At 44.4% G+C, this 20148-nt stretch overlaps 1 protein-coding gene across 4 annotated transcripts in view; it reads left to right on the top strand.

The window, feature by feature from the left end:
- Nucleotides 1-20148, top strand: part of LOC114082774 (E3 ubiquitin-protein ligase rififylin) — a 786130-nt gene that overhangs the window by 46549 nt on the left and 719433 nt on the right. For 3 of the 4 annotated variants that reach the window (XM_034635367.2, XM_027923862.3, XM_027923864.3), the window contains exons 2-7: nt 1846-2033; nt 6473-6874; nt 10269-10352; nt 11295-11505; nt 12766-12789; nt 15474-18009. The exons of the other annotated variant lie outside the window; for it this stretch is intronic. In XM_034635367.2, coding sequence (XP_034491258.2) covers nt 1846-2033; nt 6473-6874; nt 10269-10352; nt 11295-11505; nt 12766-12789; nt 15474-15655 — 1091 coding nt within the window. In that variant the 3' untranslated portion in view covers nt 15656-18009. Of the gene's footprint in view, nt 1-1845; nt 2034-6472; nt 6875-10268; nt 10353-11294; nt 11506-12765; nt 12790-15473; nt 18010-20148 lie in introns of those variants that run through there. 4 annotated transcript variants of the gene reach the window in all.

Here is a 20148-nt window from a genome sequence, read left to right as displayed (position 1 = left end):
CTATGAACTCATAATTTCAAGGAAGGCAGGTGAGGTCTTTGTCTTCTGGGAACTTAGAATCTTCAGACAAGCAATACTGAATCTGAGAGAAATGTTTTTGATGTGCAGGAAATTGAATGAGTATGTGGTTAGTGAAGATTTAAATATTGTATGTGACTCATTTATTTGTTCAGCAGTCCTTGAGTCACCCAAAGAACTGTAAGACTGTTACATTCCCTTTTCTCATAGGGGTTGCAGGCAAGTAGTCATAGACAGGTATTAATAAGACATGTCTACCAAAGAGAATGACTTGTATTGCAGGTGTATTGAGGCCTAAGGTTAACCTGGGGACTTAGAGGTTACTTCCTCTAACTGGCCTTGTTCTTTCTTCTACAGGTCGACCAAGGGGTGCCTCCTAGTTCCTTCCAGCTTATCATGTCTTTTACTATGAAGGTGCCTTTGTTAAAACCATGAGTCAGGCAACAGAACAGAAAGTATCATTCTTTTATGTGAACTAATTATTCAATAATAAGGCTAAATGTTTCATTTATTATCTCTGTAAGCAGAGAGTTCAGGCTCAGAATGTCCATAATGACCGTCTTCCTCTGCTGTGGAAAACACCCATAGGTCACAGCTATGCTTCGTATTCTAGTGGGCTCTCTTAGTATCTTTATAGGTGATCTGATATTTGAGAGATTGGATTCTCTTTTTGATCATAAAAATCATCAATCCTCTTGCCCCCAGTACCAGTATTTGATGTGTAAAGCAGGAATAATAATCCAAAACTTCTTAAACCCTCAGAGGCACTGATTCAGCAAGGAAGCAGACATTCGTTGAACATCTGCTTCAGGCACAGTGCTGGTAGGGTACAGTACAGACGGGAATGAGAAGTAGTCCCTGCCCTTAAAGAATTTATGACTTCGGGGTAGAGAAGAAATCACCTGTGTAAGAAACTGTTATAAGTGCTGTCCTAGTAGTTTACCTGGAATTAGGGGCACATATGTAAGAGTAGCTGGTTTTACAGACTGGCAAGAGGGGAAATGAGAGGACAACATGGCATAAGGAAGAGGACCTGAGATTTAGAGTCAGAAAACCTAGGGTTTTTAGAATCTAAGCACTCTACAGATTAGCTTTCTCTCTGATTTAGCTCTCTGTATTTGATTCTTTGAGCCTGAGTTGCTTTATCTATGTATTTTTTTCATTTTCTTTTTGTTACCCAGGGATTGAAAGCCACTGAGCCATATCTCCTGCCCCCAACCCTTTATTTTTTTCTTGAGACATGGTCTCACTAAGTTGCTTAGGGCCTCGCTAAGTTGCTGAGGCTGGCTTTGAACTTAAATCCTTTTGCCTCAGCCTCCCAACCTGTTGAGATTACAGACATGTGCCACTGCATCGTGGTTTTTTTTTTTTTTTTTTTTTTTTTTGAGACAGGGTCTTCCTGTTTCCCAGGCTGTTCTGGGTTCAAGCAGTCCTCCTCTCTTAGCCTCCTAAGTAGCTGGGAATAGAGAGGTATGTGCCACCATGCCCTTGCCTCATGTACATAATAGGAATTAACAGTAGAGCTGGCATACACGTATAATCCCACATACCTGGGAGGCTGAGGCAGAAGGATCACAAGTTCAAGGCCAATCTCAGCAATTTAGCTAGGCTCTGAGCAACCGTAAGATCCTGTCTCCAAATAAAAAGAAGTGCCAGGGAAGTGGCTTAGTGGTTAAGCATGCCTGGGTTCAATTCCTGGGACACATCTTCTCTTCTACTTGGAAGGTGTGGCTCCAGCGTCCCTGCTCACCAGCACTCTTGGGGATGGAATCTGCAGTACTGGTGTATCTTAACTTGGACCTTTCCTCCCTTCCTCCCTTGCACCAGATTTTATCATGTGGGCAACCTGTTGCAACTGGTTCTGCCTGGATGGACAGCCTGAGGAGGTCCCACCAGCTCCCGGAGCCAGGACACAAGCCTATTCCAACCCTGGGTACAGCTCCTTCCCATCCCCAACAGGCTTGGAACCAAGCTGCAAGGCCTGTGGGGCTCACTTTGCAAACACAGCCAGGAAGGTGAGTGCTGCCTTCTCAATCTGCTCTGTCCACAGCCTTAGGACCACAGGCAAGGCCATTGGCCTTGTTCTGAATGCCTGCCACGTGACCTCTACTAATGTGGTGCTAGGGACCCTGGCCCATCCCTTTTTTAAGGATGTTCAAGAAGGACTACTCAAGTAAAAGCCAAGCATCTCAGCATAGATTTGGAACCAATTGACTTGAATTCAGATAACAGCTTTGTCAATTACTAATTGTATGACTTAACCTCTCTTGAGATTCAGTTTCCCCTTCTGTGAAGTGGGGATGACAATGGTAGTCATGTCCTAGAGTTAGAATAAAATAAGCTATGAAGAGCCCCCAGCATGATGCTCGGAATGTAACAGGCCCCAGTGTTGTTTGCTCCATTAGCTGCGATTGTACAAGGCCTGACTGCAGGTTAACCTGTTCTTTTTATCAAAGGCAATGTCAAGGATGTCTCAGGTGCATCCAGACCATAGTAGACAGAGGCTGGAGCTTGTTTACTGTAACAGATTTTCTTTTGAAATGCTTGGGAGCTGTGCTTCCCAGATCAGCAAGCAGGAAATGGAATCATTGGCTGTGTGAAGGTGTGGGTGTGGGCTGTCCCTTTTCCAGTGCCCAGCAGTAACAAGTTTTTTCTTCTGCAGAATGAGAGATTTGCACCCAAGAGAGGATGATAGGGTATGAAGTTAAAATGGTGGTAATGGGAAATTGAGAGAAATATTATTTTTGAAACCACCCAGTGTGTGTAAGAGTTAGTTTTAAGATTTAGATTTTTAATTTCCTTTAGATTTTTAGGTGTTTTTAAATTTAGATTGTTGGTTTCATTTAATCCTCATAGTAACCATATATAGGTTTTAGAGTCCACCAAGTCTCATATTATATATGATAAACTAAGGCTTACAGTTCAAAATATTAAAACTGTACCTGTCAACTTTTCTGACAAATAGCCAAAGAGAAACACACACACACACACACACACACACACACACACAACTTTTTTCTTTATTTAGCCAGTGCCCAAAAGCACATGACTATTAAGTGGCAGAGCTGATTCAAACACAGGTCCTGGATTCCAAAGCTCCCTCTCAGGAGACATTTAGCATGAGTTGATGATAAGTGACAGACCTCCGATAGGGAGACAGACAAATAGAGGCTATCCCTGCTCACCCAGGGAGCTTGCAGTTGGACAGGGAAGTTGGGGCAGCAAATACCACACAATGAGACCTGCCAGAGAAAAGCCACTATGGCAAGAAAAGCTTTGTGGGGGGAGATGAATCCCAATTTGGATGATGAAAGATGATTATTGGTAAGTTGTTTTCTTGCTGCAAAAGTACAAATTAATTTTGTGCAATTCACAATGAATTTTGTGGATAGTAAGGATGTTTTCTCCTATAAGAATTTTTCATTTGTAATTTCATGCTTAAGTGGATCAGCATTCTTATCTTAAGTGCTTGGCATTTAATAGCCAGAAGCTTTTAAAATGTCTTTTCTAGAAGTGGTTGAATTGCATTGATTACATGGATCCTGGTGTCTTTTTTTTTTCCCCCCCATTATGGTCAGTATTTTCTGCATGCCTATTGAGTGCAAAGTATAGATAACATTTAGGACTTTTTAAGAAAATATAAGAAAGAAGAACTCCCTGCATTTCCAAATTCCCAGTCTTTGAAAGAAGTGGCAGGCTGTAATTTTTTCATAAGCCATTTATCCCATCAGCATATAACACCTGCCTATAGTTAGCAATGGCCCTGGCAATTTTGGATTGTGTTTTGGCACCCAGCCTCTTTAGTTGTACCGTTTTGAAGAGGAGGGAGAAGTTGTGCTTGGAAACACAGGAGTAGTATACATATCTCAAGAGTGGAAAGAGAAGTGGTTCTTAGGTGTTGGGAAGAGCTGAGATGAGGCAGAAGGGAAAGAGAATAAAAGATAACTCTGTACCTTTAGCTTTATGTGAATTATCTCACATATAATATCCCAGTGGTCCTTAGACTGGTAGAGTGAAAAAGTGGGCCTGAGCAGTGCCAGGAAACACAGGCAAGGAGGGGATAGAGAAGGGAAGCAGATTGATTGTTGAGGATGAGAAAGCAAAGTACCCTACTTGGTATCCCTGAAGGGTAGTGCCCACCTGAGGTGCCACTGCCAGCTCTTGATGCTGGGTGTCTGAGTGTACTCTGGGCATTTCTGCAGGCCTGTTGCTATCCCTCATTCATCTTTCCCGCTAACTTGTTAATTGATTGGTTTGAACCATTTGCTAGAATTTACATATAGGGATTCCTTTGCTGTTCTGCCCACATTGGTTTACAGCTTTTTCCCCCTCTGCCTTTGCTCTCTCTGCCACCACACTCAACTCTGGGAATTTAGCCTTGAGCGCTATCCTCCTCCTCTAGAGTATTGTGCAGATGTTCACTTACTTCAGAGTCCCTGGTGGCAGGGGTACAAAGAAGCCAAGTTGCTATCTTTCCATTTTGATCTTTCATCCAACAAGCCACACACATTTGTAGAATTCTTTGGATCTGGCTGATTGAGCCACATAGGCTATATAATTGTGTCAAGCTAGAGCTTGTCAGACTGCAATGACTTAAATAATGTTCATGACAGGACCACAGCTTTAAGACATTGACGCCTCTTCATTTCACTGTCAGCCATCCTAAACATTCCATTTTTCCATGGGAAAATTTTAGATATGAATGAACTCCAAATACTCCACCTGCGTGACTGCTGGTCCTGTAAGAACATTATGATGTTAGCACAGCCATGTGTTCTTTTCTGCCACTCTCTGCAGTTCATCGTCTGGTTATAACTGTGTGGAGAATAAAGGAGCTGGTGTGTGTCCTTTTGCAACACCTTCTAAGTCTTAATAGCCCAAACTGGATGATTAATATGTCCTTTTCCCTTTATGGTAGGAATGATGCTTACACAAACACTACTGCAGCTGCCTTAACTATGTGGACTAGCTTCAGCACCACATAAGGTTCCTATGACCTTGATTATGAGATTCTTAAGTCTCTTGGGCATTCTTACATGGGTTGCACAGCTTCCTATATTTAGAAAAGAGGAAGCAAAAACATGCTTAAGTCATCACAGAAGGAAAGTGTTTAACTTCTTTAGAGGATCAGTTGAGGGTGCCCAAGAGGACAAACCCAGGGTGCTGGGAGGGAATTTCCTCTCCTGGGAGGGTGACCTGCCCTTGGCTGGAACTGAGCTCAGCCAGGTGTCACTGTGCTGGCGCAGCCTGCAGCTTGAGCAGCAAGGCTTTGCTTCCTGTGGGTCCAGCAAACTCTGGCATGCTGTTTGTGGTTGTGGGAGGAGCTGCCGCCAGGCTGTGCCAGCTTGTTTGTCAGGTGCTGTCGCCAAGACACTCTGTGTTTTCACAAAGGAGAGTGCCCTAGTGTCTGGGGCCTCTCATTGTGTCTAAATATTTGTCTTGGAAGTGACCTTATACACCACCTACCTCCCAGCACTCTGAGTGGCCTTGCTAGATTAGTGGAAGCTGGCACCAGCCTCTGGATGGGGCGCTGGCTTGGGCGTTTGGAGGTGGAAAGCCAGGCTCATGACTCAGTACTGCTGGCTGTTTGGATGATTCTGAGTGTGGCAGCAGGGCAGGGTGAGAGGGGCATAATCATGGGCACTGGACTCAGACCTCAACTGTGAACCTCAGCTCTGCTTTTCCTGCCTGACCTTGAACAGAATACTCAGTTTCCCTTCTTGTTGCTTTGCAAATCAGGAAAGAACCCTGATACGTACTTTTCAGGGTGCTTTGAGAATTCAATGACAAGCTAGGTATAGCTCTAGCACATAATAGCACCTCCATAAATTGAATTAATACTAATTAACAGTAGCAACACCTGCCACCTTAACTTTCACACATTTACCTTCTTTCCTTAGCAATAAAGTAGAAAGAATGACAGTTTAGGACTTGAATCCTGGCTTTTATCATTAGCCAGTATTTCCTAGAGATAATAACTAAAATCACTAGCACTTATTGGGAACTCATTACATATCAGATATACTTAAATGCAATAAGTACTGATATTACCCCATTTTATAGATGTGGAAACTAAGTGCCAGAGAGACAAAGTTATATACCCAAGGTGATAATCATGAAAAATGGGGAAGGAGGTTTAATAAAAATGCAGAGTATTTGAATTCCAAAGGTGGTAGTTTTAATTAATAGCTTCAGGTACCCTGTCAGTAAAACTAATTGAGAAGCTTTAAATAAAATTCTAAATGCCAAGTGTCCTGTACATGAATACATAGATATATACAGGTATCTTTGAGTGGCTTTTCATCTGGGTTCTGCAAAGTAGCTTGTGCCCTTGGATATAGGAGATAGCTTGTAACAAAGTGACTTGAAGGATCCTGCCAGGTGTGGTGGTCCTGCCAGATTTGTCTTGTTGCCTCAGGCTAACACATTTTCCTCTGCCTCTTGCTCTAAGCAGCAGACCTGTTTGGACTGTAAGAAAAATTTCTGCATGACCTGTTCAAGCCAAGAGGGGAATGGGCCCCGCCTCTGCCTTCTCTGCCAACGGTTCCGAGCCACAGCCTTTCAGCGGGAAGAGCTCATGAAGATGAAGGTGAAGGACCTGAGGGACTACCTCAGCCTCCATGACATCTCTACTGAAATGTGCCGGGAGAAAGAAGAGCTGGTATTCTTGGTGCTTGGCCAGCAGCCTGTAATCTCCGAGGAGGACAGGACTCATGTCCCAACCTTGTCCCCGGACTTTCCTGAGCAGCAGGCCTTCCTGACCCAGCCTCATGCCAGCACAGTACCTCCTACCTCACCCAGCCTCCCTTCTTCACCTGCACAAGCCACCTCTGTTCCTCCTCAGGAAAGTCAGCAGGTAATGAGCCCGTGTATGGTCCTGCCTCTCTGCTTACTGATGCAGGAAATATTGATTTCTGGACATCAGACTTGTGTTTGGGGTTTCTTCAGGGATGATGTGCATGGCACCATGTTTTGTGGTTTTTGTTTTTAATAGATATTATCCTAGTCAGACATTTTAAAAACTCATTGTTCCACAGATATTTTGAAGAACTATTCATTAGTTCACCATTAGCTCTGTAAATTTAGTTCTATTCATATTTGCGCTCCAATTTACCTATGGTCTTCTATAGCCAGATTGGGGACTCATTCCTTGGTAACCATCACAAGGCATATAGGAGAAAAGGACTCTAAGCAGGGAAGGAGGAGTTTCCTTGCTACTTTCCTGGTCACTGTGGTGTCCTTATCTCATGGGCCTGGAAATGGTAAGTTAAGGGTAGCATATTGACTGAACTGTGAGCTGGGCATGGGGAGTGCAGAAATGAGTGATCTCTATCCTCAACCAGCCCCTGAAAGAGAGAGGAGGATAGACCAATTCTTGGATTCTAGTGCAGCCAGTCGACTTAATTAATCCTAGTGTCAGGAGCAGTGGTGTCACACAGATCTACAGAAGTACTTTAGTGACCCTGATATCTATATGGGCAGTGGGAAATCAGAACTTAAATCTGGCTTCCACATTCTTTTTTTTTTTTTTTTTTTTGGCTGGGGATTGCTAGGTATTGAACCTAGGGTCTTGTGTTTGCTAAGCATGCACTCTATCACTGAAGTATCCCCCAGCCCCCTATCCACTTTTGTTCCTGACTCCTTGGTCACCTTGGAAAAACTTGCAACAATGACATGGGATCAGCAATCCCAATCTCCTTTTGATTTTGCCAGGATGGAGGAAGGCTTGAGTAGTGTGATACCATGTCTAAAGAGCTTTGAGCTTCAGGGCTGGTATGGTGCTAGCACTGTCCTTTCTCACATGTGACATAAAGTTGCCTCTTGTTATGATCACCTCCTTTGCCAGGACTGGGCACTCTTATTCAGCTCTTGACAGGCACTGAGGCATAAAGGCCAATGTGATCGCATAATTTTACTGCAGTAAAATCATTTAACTCTCTAGTTGGCTTGAGCATGTTTTTCTCCCCAGCTGGACTTTAACTCTTTCCAAAGCTCTTGGTATGCTAGACAGGTTTCACCTCTTGCAATATGTTCCTCTTTTTGCTCAAGTTTTGGAGCACTTCTCTCTGTTTAAGGGAAACAAGGAGAGGAACTTGAGGAATTATTTTTTTAGCGAGGGTGGGGAGATACTGGGGATTGAACCCATGGGTATTTAACCACTGAGCCACATCTCCAACATTTTTTATTTTTTATTTTGAGACAGGGTCTTGCTGAGTTGCTTAGGGCCTCACTAGGTTGCTGAGACTGGCTTTGAACTTCAGGTCCTCATGTCTCAGCCTCTTGAGTGGCTGGAATTACAGGTGGCACCACTACACCCAGCTTCAGGTGGATTTCTATTTATTTATTTTTTAAAATTTTATTTTATTATTATTTTTTGATATCAGGAATTGAAACCCAGGGGCACTCAACCACTGAACAAATCCCCAGAGTTAGTTACTTTGGTAGATTTTTTAAATGAAATATTATAAGGTTTTTGTTATTAACTAGAAATTTCCAGATGGCATCCACAGGTCACAACTGCATGCTGGTTGTTATTGAGTACTTTTCCAGAGGACCTGAGTGTCAACTCACTTTCCTTGTCCTGATGAAGTCTACATTCTACATTTAGCAATCAGGGCAGACAGGCATGGCCAAGTTAGGCACCCTATGCAAGGCTATTAGTTGAGTCTACAAGTGAGCTGTGCTCAGAATGCAAATCTTCTCATATTATTTGCTCCACTAGGGTTCTGTCCTTTACATTTAGTGCCGTAGTGACAGTTGCTAGGAAAGGAAAAGTCTGCAATAAACAGTGGACAGATATGAGCCGTGGATTTTGATTTAGCCTGTGGGCAAACTGGCAATACAGGAGCATGCTTTGTGGTATGAGGTCCAGTTTCTCTTTCTAGGAAACAAAGGACATACAAAAGCTGTCCACCAAGGAACAGGCTAGACTCTGAAAGACTCAAGAGAATGATGGACACCATGTCTACATAAGTTAAGAGAGCTGGAGATGTAGCCAGGCATGGTAGCACACACCTGTAAATGCAGTGGCTGAGGCAGGAGGATCGAAGTTCAAAGCTAGCCTCAGCAACTTAGTAAGGTGCTAAGCAACTCAGTGAGACCCTGTCTCTAAATAAAACACAAAGTAGGACTGGTAATGTGGCTCAGTGGCCAAGTGCCCCTGAATTCAGTTCCAAAAAAAGAAAACTGGAGCTGTAGATGTTGTTTGGGATTCATCCCTATACACATGTATGTTCTTGTCGTCACTGGCATATTGTCTTTGTTTTCATTTCCACAGTAGTTTGACTCTTTTGATGAGTGGCTAGGCCAGTGGGTGAATTTGGTTTCCCAAGTTATCCCTTTGTTGGTACTCTGAGGGTCTGGTTGAAAGGCTCTGAGCTCATACCAGACACATTTCCTGGAAGCAGCAGGGAGTGAAGAGGATCTAGTTAGGGATTTGTGGTATAAATAGTGATGGAACAGAAAGCTCAGAGCTGTAACTACTGTTTGGCAAACCCTCCCCTAGAGTAGCACCTAGGAGGCTCTTTTTGGGAAGCTAGAATTCTGAGTATTATGAAACTCTGCAAGCCTAGGCATTTGTCTTCTGTAGTCTTAGGTTGGTAGATTTGTAGATTCATTAAACGATGTTTGAACAGGTTTTGAGACACTCTTAGTGTGCCCTGCTGGTTGAAGCACATTTTGAAGATGTGAGAGCAGTGACCAGGCTGGAGACAAGGACTAGAGTGGTGAGGATCTAGGGACTATTCCCTCAGGTTCCATTGAGGAAGCCAGGGAGATTCAGAATGAAGGAGGAAGAGATTGTATGAGCCGTTTGGAAAAACAGTGGCCATTGTTCTGAGGGACAGAACAAGGGGCATTGGGTGAAAGTTGTGGAGAGGGAAATTTTGGATCAGTGTCAGGAGCAAACTTGGTGGTAGGGAGAGAGCAGTTCAGCAGTGGGATGGACACAGTGATTATGTTCAGGCTGATAGTAAATTGTGAGTGGGGGCCATTGCCATCTTGGTCGTGGGTAGAATTCACTAATACATTCTTATTCTGGAGGGCAGCTGTGTGTCTACTGAAATCTGTATAGTTTTCTCTGACTGACAGGTTTGGTGTAGAGAACAGGCATTTGTGACACTGTTGTGGGAAGTTTGGTCTCCGGGGGATATGGGAATACATTTTGGACATGTGAGCTGGAAAGAGTCTCATGCTATGCAAATTTCCTGGACATCTCTGTGGATGTGATGGCACCTTTCTCTTCCCCACAGGCCAATGGCCATGTGTCTCAGGACCAAGAGGAGCCTGTCTACCTGGAGAGCACAGCCAGAGCACCTACCGAGGATGAGACCCAGGTGGGGCCTCTACTCCGGTCTGCACCTTTGCCTTTGCTCTTTCACTGGTATTCTTGGGATGCTCTTAGGAGCCTCTTAGCCGACTCCGAGGTGGAGAGAGAAGAAACCAATCTGTGATATGATGGTCCTGAGGTTTTGTTCTCAGGGGAGTTTAGTGCTAGCATTCCATATGAATCTTTGGTGCTGTCAGTGTGTGAGTAAGCAGGGATGAGGTCACAGTGGAGACTGGAGCCTTGTGGCCCATTATGTTCCCGGTCTTTTGACTTTCTAAGAGCTGCCAGAGGGTAGGCTATGGGTGCTACTGTAAAAACCTAGTTGTTCTTTTCTTTTGCGTTCTCACACAGTAGCCATTGTCAGGAGAAGAGGGTCAGATAATGAGGAGTTAAGGCCAAGGCCAGTCCAGACAGCACAGCTGTCAGGGCCAAGAACCATGATTGAGGATGTGTATGGCCTCTTCCAGAGGCAAGCAGTACTCTCCCAGGCAGAGAGACAGGCGAGCACCAAGCTTGGGGGTTTCATGCACTGCCACATTTGATCTTCATAGGAACCTTGTATGGTAGCACTGCTTTATCTACTTTGTGGAGGGGCATACAGGCCCAGAGGAGAGAAGCAGCTTGCCAGGAATTATTTAACATTTAGATAGCAGAGGGGTCAGGTCAGAATTAGGGCCATCTGACTCAAGACCGTGCTCCCTGTATATGTTATACTTGATGGTTGTTTTGTGGCTACCTGCACCTGGGCACAGATCTGTGAGTCAGGAAGAGACTCTAGTCCAGTTTGCAGTGCAAAGGCCCATGCCAGGCATTCCTTTGTCTCTGTTGTTCCTACTCTTCTTGAGGTCCATCACCAAAATGCAGTGCAATGAGTGAGTTGGGGTCCTTGAAGAAAGGTGCTCGGAGGAAGCAAGAGCTGAACCCCCTCATCTCATCTTTGCCATTTCAGTCCATTGACTCTGAAGACAGCTTTGTCCCAGGCCGGCGGGCCTCTCTGTCTGACCTGACCCACCTGGAAGACATTGAAGGCCTGACGGTGCGGCAGCTGAAAGAGATCCTGGCTCGCAACTTCGTCAACTACAAGGGCTGCTGTGAGAAGTGGGAGCTGATGGAGAGAGTGACAAGGCTGTACAAGGATCAGAAAGGACTCCAGCACTTGGGTGAGGGCTGTCTGGGTGGCAGCTACACAGAGCTCTAGGGTGTTTGCTATCATCCCAAAACATGATGGCATGACCTGATTCAGTTGCATGCTTTTAAGCTGAGGAGGAAGGCCACTTATATTTGTACCATCTAATCATAGCTGTCACTTGTGGTTAAGTGCCAAGACTTGGTTCATATTGTACACACTTGTTTCATCCTCAAAGCAACCTGAGCAGGGAGGGGGATTATTGGCATTACCCTCTTATTGTGGAGCTCAGGTTTGAATGGAGGATTTTCTAGTCTAAGCCCATGCCTTTCCTGCCATACGCCGCCTCCTCCATACTCACCCCTACTCCAGCAACACATGCATATTTGGGAGATTAGGAAGTGAATCTCAGCAACCACAGTGGGAGAACATATCTGTTCTGCCAGCACTTGGGCCATACCTTTTGTTCATTTCCCAAAGCATTTGACATCATTTTCAGGAGTTATCCAGTACAATATCTTAGTATGTGGTTGAGTCTGGGGAAATATTTAATGCCACACTGATTTCATGGTAGGTATTTTTTTAATACCTACCTACAGAAGAAAAAGGTGTTTGGCTGTTTTGAAGTCAATATTTCCCCCAAATTTTTCACCACCAAACCCTCACCTTCCTTCCCATTCCCAGCTGATACAGTTCCTACAGAGCTTTATTTGATTCCTTGCATAACAGTGGTTGAAGCCAGATGTCAGGCTCTCTTCTAATAAATTTAAATGGCAAAAATTCATCAGAGTTGAGACATCCAAGTACTCACCTGGTTGCAGACTGAGACCTACTGACATGGTGTCTCAGTTTTCTCTGAGATTCTCTCAAGTCTCCCTAGAGTTGCAAGGACCTGGGGAGTGGAATAATGACTGCATGTGAGAACTTTATCCAGAACCCATGACTGAATGAAACAGCCAGATTCTTCATTCTTTTTTTTTTTTTTTTACTTGAATGCTGAATTCAAAGGCAATAGGAAAGGATGTGGCATATTTAGAGTGTCCTTCAGGTGGTTTTGTTCCTGCAGACTAATGGAGGACCTTCTTCTAAAAGTAGAGCAGATGCACCAGCAGGAGCTCTGTGGGAGTTCTCAGCATGCAGTGAAGGAGGAGGGCAAGTGTCTGTGCAGACTTTTGACAGGCCTGGTTCCCAGCAGGGAAGTGGCCAGAGTCAGAAATGACATGAGGGTGGTGGGCGACTTCCCTTGTGCCATCACACCATCACATATTTAGACATCTTTCTCTTTCCTTTTCAGTGTGTGGTGCTGAGGACCAAAACGGTATGTAGTTGTTTCTTTTTGGAAATGGGCTTAGGTTCCTCCTGATTCTGTCCTCCTCCCATCTTCAACCCTAATCCCTTTTGACATTCTTAAAAATTATGAGCATATGGGTTTCCAAAGAGAGGGTGTGTGGAAATTCACTGGGGTTTCTCAACATCTTTAGAAATGCTCATCCTCCTGTCCTCTGGGAAGAAAGCAGAGTGGCAGCGTGCCCAGGGGCAGATTGATCTTCACAGCTCTGGGCTGCCTTTTTGCCACAAGTCCTGCTCATTTTGTTTTTTCCTAATTCTGTGTTTCCACTCATTTGTGGTCTAGGTGGGAAAGTCACTTGAGATGTGTACCAGCTTCTGGTACCAACCAAAGAGAAAGGGTGGTGAACTGAAGGACTATTTGTACGGGGCTGGGCAGTAGTCAGAGCTGCTGTGGAAAAATCAGGATAGGAATCACCTGGATTTTGCTCTCTGAGCACAAGGTGCATCTCCCATCTCAACTGCTGTAACCCACCGGTGTGTTGAGGTCCACCAGTGGGTACAGCTCCAGGATACACTCTTGACAATCCAGGAAGTATTCTAAACTGTGTTACATCATTTTGAAAGCCTCAAGGTCTAGGGTTGTGAGTTCCTTCCCAAGTAAACAGTCTCAAAGTAGTGTTGTGGTCTGCAAAGCATTTTAAACCTTTTTCAGAGCACTGTCCAAATTTGTTAATTAGTAAAATGGCCTTTTGCTCAGAATGGAGCAGGGAGTTGAGCTTTTCTGTTTCCTGAAACTGTCTGGAGGCTGGGTTCGTCCCTCACTTGGTGCCTGCCTTTTTTCCCCTGTTCCCTGGGAGAATGCTGAGGACTGGGTTGATGAATTTATTGTTGCTCCTGAAAAAAGGAAAAAGTAACTGAAGTTCTACAAAGTGATCCTGTAGATCTTGAGATTTGTAGGCCTTCCAAACCTTCCCTGTTAGGGCAACAGCCCCTCAAGAGAAGTAAATAGGTTTTACTCCCATTCACAGCTACCCACCTCCTCCTAGGGGAGGTCTTTCTTGACTTTATGACTTGTTCAGAGAAGAGAAAAAGAAACTTTAGAAGCAATAGATTGAGAGACTGCCCCTGTGGAATGGTGAAGCCCCATATAGCAATGACTGGTATGAAACTACTTCTCTGTTTATGGTGACCCAGTTCAGGTGCAGTTTAAGACATGCTAGAAATAGCTGGAGTTTTGAACATGAAGATTTTTTTGTTTATGCAGCTGAACTAGGATACTGGTCATGCTTACCATATCCTACCACTGGCACAAGGCAGTTAGCATTTGCTGAGAACTCTGTGCACTGGGCAATTAATACTGTCTCAGTAGTCTCTACCCACAGAGCACTTATCCAGAAGGCTGTACTGCCAATGAGCAGCTGTGGGACCCGCCCACCTGGGTTTGAATCTTGGCTCGTCCACTTAGTAGCTGTGTGCTCTTGGGCAGTCACTTAACTCTAGCCTCAGTTGCCTTATGTATAAAATGAGAAAAATAAGTTTACCTACTTCATAGTTCCTGTGAGGATTCAGTGGGTTAATACATGCAAAGTTCTTTGGAGCCTGTTGCACATTAGACATTTGGTCAAGGTGAGCTTCTTCGATTCCCTTGGGAGACATTTATTATAAGACATTTCGAGAATATCTACTGAGTGACTTGTGATTTGGGGTTTCAAAGATGAATACGAAGCCTCAGCACATAGCAAATGCTAAGTATATGATTGTGGAAATTGAGTATGTTAAATTAAATCTACTTAAGTCTCCTGGGGGGAGACTGATAAGTAGGCAAACCAAAAATAGAATACAATGTGAATAGCAGTCAGGGGGCCAGAAAAAATTTTGTGGGACTGGCACAGAGTGGGGAGTGGTAAACCGCTGAGCTCCTGCATCAGGAATTCTCAGAAAACTAGTTTATGGGATAGCACAGGAGGCCCCCATGATCTTTAACTTCCTTAAATTGGGAATGTGTTTATAGGTAAGCCTCATGGTTCCTAATGCACCATTCATTACAGTTCTGCTTATGTCTAAACTTCCTGAACCAGTTTTGTCTTTTCTGCATATTCTACCTCAGGGGATAATGAGTCCAAGTACCCCTCACTCACCATATTACACCCTCAGTTGTCTCATTTTGCGGGGTGGGGGGATCTGGGTGGGGGATACCAGGGATTGAACTCAGAGTCACTTGACCACTGAGTCACATCCCTAGACCTGTTTTGCATTTTATTTAGAGACAGCATCTCACTGAGTTGCTTAGTGCCTCACTTTTGCTGAGGCTGGCTTTGAATTTGTGATCCTCCTATCTCAGCCTCCTGAGCTAATGGGATTACAGGCATGTGCCACCGAGCCCGGCTTATCTAATTTCTTTTAAGCTTTGAGGACTTTGTCCTAGTTTCCATGCTCTGGATGTATTTTTTCCACAGTACTATCTTCAAATCTATAGTCTTGGGAGGAGGTATGGATTAAACAAGCAACTGGGATTAGTTGCTAAGTTTTCTGGAAGGAGCTCTATTTTGAGGGAAGTGTGTGAATTTGGGGGATTTCATTTTGCCAATTTTCTCCCACCTCTGTCCTCTGACTTCCCAAACACACTGAAATAATTTCTGAGACAATCTGAGACAATGGATACTCTGGTTCACTTTGTCCTCTGCCCATTTCCTGCACTGTGTGTTTGTACAGGGGGAGCAATGCCGTCTGGACTGGAGGAGAACCTGTGTAAGATCTGCATGGACTCACCCATTGACTGTGTTCTGCTGGAGTGTGGCCACATGGTAACCTGTACTAAATGTGGCAAGCGCATGAATGAATGTCCCATCTGCCGGCAGTATGTGATCCGAGCTGTTCACGTCTTCCGGTCCTAAGGGCTGGCACCGGCTTCTTCAGTGCCTTACAGGGATATAGCCCAGGGTATCTGGGCTCAGGGTTGGTCAGCTTGCAGAGGGGCAGGCTAACAGGAAATTTTGTAGTGTTCCCAAGACCAGGGCAAGCAAAGATGCCACGTCATACCTCGGCATGTCTGTCTTGCCATAGGGGTGTACCTCTTGGCTGGCAGAGCCCCCGAGGCCAGTGGGAACTGGTACAAATCACATGGGTGAGTGCCTGCATTAGTGATCTTGGGTGATGGTAGTAACTGATGAACAGAGGACTTTCCAGAACTTGGACCATGTCTTCCTTCCTCTGAGAACCTAGACACATTTTCACCCTTCCTCCTGTATCCCACCAGTCAGAAGTCCTCCTAGACCCAGCACATTTGGATTTAAACTTCTGGTCTCTCTGGCTTTCTGTGCTTTAACATACCTGTCTCTTGCTATACTGCCTAAAATCCGTTTGTTTCTTTGGACCAAAAATGTGTTAGTTTATGTGGTTAAGACCAACAGTGGTACTTAGGACAGAATTTGGATCAGTAAACTTACCTCTGGTGATAAAATTCTATAGGAAAATGTTATAGAAAATTTTCAATTTGTGCAGTCACTTCCTTAAGGGTTGGGATTGGGAGCTATCAATCTCCTAACCTGATCTAGGGAGCCAACAAAACATCTGATTCCCAAACAGCTGGGAAATCTAGTCTAGTCTGTGTGTGCAAGGGATGGTACATGAATACTCTACTGCTTCCTCTTTTGGGGCTTGACCTTGCAACATTCTGAACTTCAGATTATGAGGAAGGGGACGCATTTGGTGGAGGCAGTGGCTTTCTTCTTAACTTTGGCTTCTGATCCTCTTCCTACAGACAGGACTGTTAACCATTTCAATGAAATCTCTCCCTTTCCCACTGAGGTTTTAAACTTGGTCTCACCCAAGGCATAGACAGATTCAGGCAAAGAACGTTGTTCTCCTCTAGCCAGACTTCTCATGAAGTTCCTGGAAAAATACATGTAAGAGCACCTGACTAAACAGCTGGAAGTCCCTGCTTTAATTTCCTTTCTCATTCTGTAGATTTGGGAACAGCATTCTCTGAACCATTTATGAAGGGCAATGTAATGAGTAGGTAATGTTTTTGAGCCCTCCTACTGTTTTTATACCCCTGAATGAGCCGGATAAGCACAAAAGAGCACAGAACACACCTGCTGTCAGAACTGTGTGCGCCCATTACCAACAGATAAAACACACTCGAAATACCCAAGGGCCTTGGCAGAATCTCCCCTCTCCCAACATGCTGCAGCTGAGGTCCGAGACTAGAACCAATCAATTGTGATTCTGGAAGGCAGAGGAAAACTTCTAAGGGGACCTATTATCTTAGAAAGTTTTTCTATCATCAACCACTAAACACCTTAAGAGGCGTAGTTGGCAATGTTATTCTGGGCCACTCGACTCAACCTTATACCAAGTCAGAATAATCTGCGCCACAGTTGGGATCAGATTTTCCTGTCAAGACTCTGCCTTTCACCTTTCTGCTGAATAGTTAGTGCTGTAGTTTATAATGCCTACCAGTTTATCAAAGGGATTGATTCAGTTTCCTCAATTCCACTGTGAAACAGGTCTGTGTGTATGCAACTCAGTTAGATCTAGCAATAACTTCAAGGCTCTCCCTCCTTTCTCTGCTGAGGCCTCATCTCCCCTACCTCCCAACTTTCCTCCTAGATAGATAGGAACTGAAAAAAAATATACTGGTGGCTGGTTGGTGACCTCAGTAAGAATTGGAACTGGTGCCACTCAGTTTTAAAAATAAGAACTTGCCTTTAAATCTCATCTTTTGGTGAAGATTTCCATTGGGGAAAAAAGATGTCAAACAACCGATTTGTTTTTGTATTGTCTTTATTATTACACCAAATAAAAGTTGGGAATTCTAAGATCCCATTCCAGTTCATATTTAACCCAGGTAGAAAACCTGCTTTTTTTATCCTTGAGCCTCCCCTTTTGTCCCTCATGGATCCTTGGTCTTAATTATCACAGCAACATCTAATTCCTCTAGTTAGTCTGTGGATTTTGCTGTGATTGCTGAGATTTCAGTTGAGACTTGTTTTAAAAGACTTGGACAGCTGACTGGTTCATAATACCTTGGAATAGTTGGATCCAAACTAATAAGAATAAGCTGTACAGGAATTAGTGCTCAATATATATTGTATAAATTTGTTGAAATCTCCTGGATGTGAATGTGTTACTTCAAGTGGCTTATATTAAGATTCTCAGACTCACTTGGGTGTTAAAGCAAACCCAAATGTGTATTTTTTGTTACAGAGCTCTGCTTTATAATTTTGTAATAAAGTTTCAACATAGATGCCTGTTGGATCTGGTGTGAGGATGCCAGAGGTCTGCTAGATTATTGACAAACTGATAAACTATAGGTAAATCCAAGGCTATGTGCACAAGGGTATGCTCTTGAGAGATTATTTTTGGAAATGTTGGGCCATGGGACCTTGGTCAGTATCCCTGCTCAGAAGCAGTATGTGGAAGAGGCCATAAAACAGCTGGGAAAGGAGAAGAAGCTGTGGTAGGGAAAGGATGAATCCCTAGACCAAACGTGAAGAAGCACCAAATGAGTTCAGATATTTACAGTAATCTAGTTAGTATTGCTAAGCACTCAAGATCTAGGTAGAAAGGAATCGGGGACAGCCAGTGTAGCCAGTAAAAGTCTTCAGGTTACCCTGGCAGGTGTATGGTAGCTTTTGGGTACAGTCGTGGTATGGCTGAAACGGCTCAGAAAAGATGGGCCCAGCTTCAAGGGTAGACTGCGTGTGCATAGCCCTGCACATTCTTTCCTGACCAGCTGCCCAGCGGGAGGAGAGTGCAGCCCTTGGGAGAGTAGGATGATGTGGGTACATGCCCTGTGGTTGAAGACAGAAGAGGAGGGAGACTGGCCCAGAGGAAGGTTTGAGGCTGAGGCACATCATTTGGTTATCAGTGCTGTGGACGGTACCCAGTGGTGACTTCTACCTGTTGCCAGCCAGCAGCATGTAAAGAACAGCTGAAAAGGGGGCAGGTGGCCAGTGGCCTGGGGAGGTTTAACATGGTGATGATTAGGGTCAGGTAGAAATAAAGGATATAAGATTGTATATACAGTCTAATCTGTGCAGCAAAGAAAAAGATGCACCCAAGACTGGAAGGAAACATACAAAAGACTGATGAAGGTAAATTGAAGCTGATATCCAGGAAGGCAGAGAAGGGTCAAGGGCTGAGCTTGTGGCTAAGATCATGGCTTGTGGCTGGGAGGCTGCCCCGAGGACGAAAAGTCAGTGCCTTTGGCAGAACTCTGAGGGAAGCCTTGTTCTGTCCTTGCCCACTTGCTTGGCCTGAGGCTGGAAATCTATGTAGGCCATTGCTCAGAGGAGCAGCTTTGTGTCCATAGGACAGACTAGGGTGTCTTAGTCCCAATACTGAAGCCAGACTGAAGGGTGCCAGTTCCAAAACACGAGGTGTCCTTCCCTAGCAAGGACAGCACCTGCACCACCTCCCTAACCCTTCCAGGTGGAAACCAAGGTTAGATCCAAGCTGGCCTGTAAGCGGCCTGACTGGCAGCCTCCCATACCTTAGCTGAGTACATGGGGCAGGGGGGTGTGGCCCTCTATCTTACAAGTTCAGATGCTCACATATTTAAAAGGGTAAACCCAATTCAGGAGGTAGACAAACAAGCCTGCTAATGCAATAAGGAAAAAAAGCTCATTCTCATGAGGTGGCAAGACTGAGACAGAAGCCAGTCTATAACCACACAGAATCCTGATGAGCCTGCAGTCAGAGCAAGGAGAGGCATAGTTGTGGGTTCTGCAGTTAAAAGCCCTCCTGGCCACACAAACCAAAGGTGACATTCCCAACTCTACATATTGTGTGCCACGTTCTGACAAGTATCTAAGGTCACTGACAGCCACCCTGTGATTTAGGAGCAATGCATTTCCCCATTCTATAGGAATTGATGCTCACATGGTTAACTTGCTAAGGTTATAGCTATTAAATTTCGACTATTGACTTGAAGCAGGTCTGTCTATACCTGTCCATTGTGTTGGTCACTACTGACTTGTGGCCATTTGAATTAAGAAAAGAACCTCAGTTCCTAAGTTATGCTAGCCACTTTTTTTGGAGGGTGGGTACTGGGGATTGAACTCAGAGATGCTTTACCACTGAGCCACATCCCGACCCTTTTTATTTTTTGAGACAAGGTCTCACTAAGTTAGGACCTCACTGAGTTAAGGCTGGCCTTGAACTTGTGATTCTCCTGCCTTAGCCTTCTGAGTCATTAGGACTTTAGGTGTGCACCACTGCACCCGACACTTGTCACATTTCAAATGTTCAACAATCATATGTAGATTCAGAGGATATTTCCATTTTATCCATTGCTGCAAAACTAGCTACTGGTACCACTCATCTATACAAACTGTTTTCCTTTTGTTCTTCAAACAAATCAGTCACAGGTGGCACAGGAGCT

This window comes from Marmota flaviventris, assembly GCF_047511675.1.
Source record: "Marmota flaviventris isolate mMarFla1 chromosome 17 unlocalized genomic scaffold, mMarFla1.hap1 SUPER_17_unloc_1, whole genome shotgun sequence".
Classification (NCBI taxonomy): domain Eukaryota; kingdom Metazoa; phylum Chordata; class Mammalia; order Rodentia; family Sciuridae; genus Marmota; species Marmota flaviventris.
Note: the sequence above shows the minus strand (reverse complement) of the source record. Positions and strands in the feature narration are given on the sequence as shown.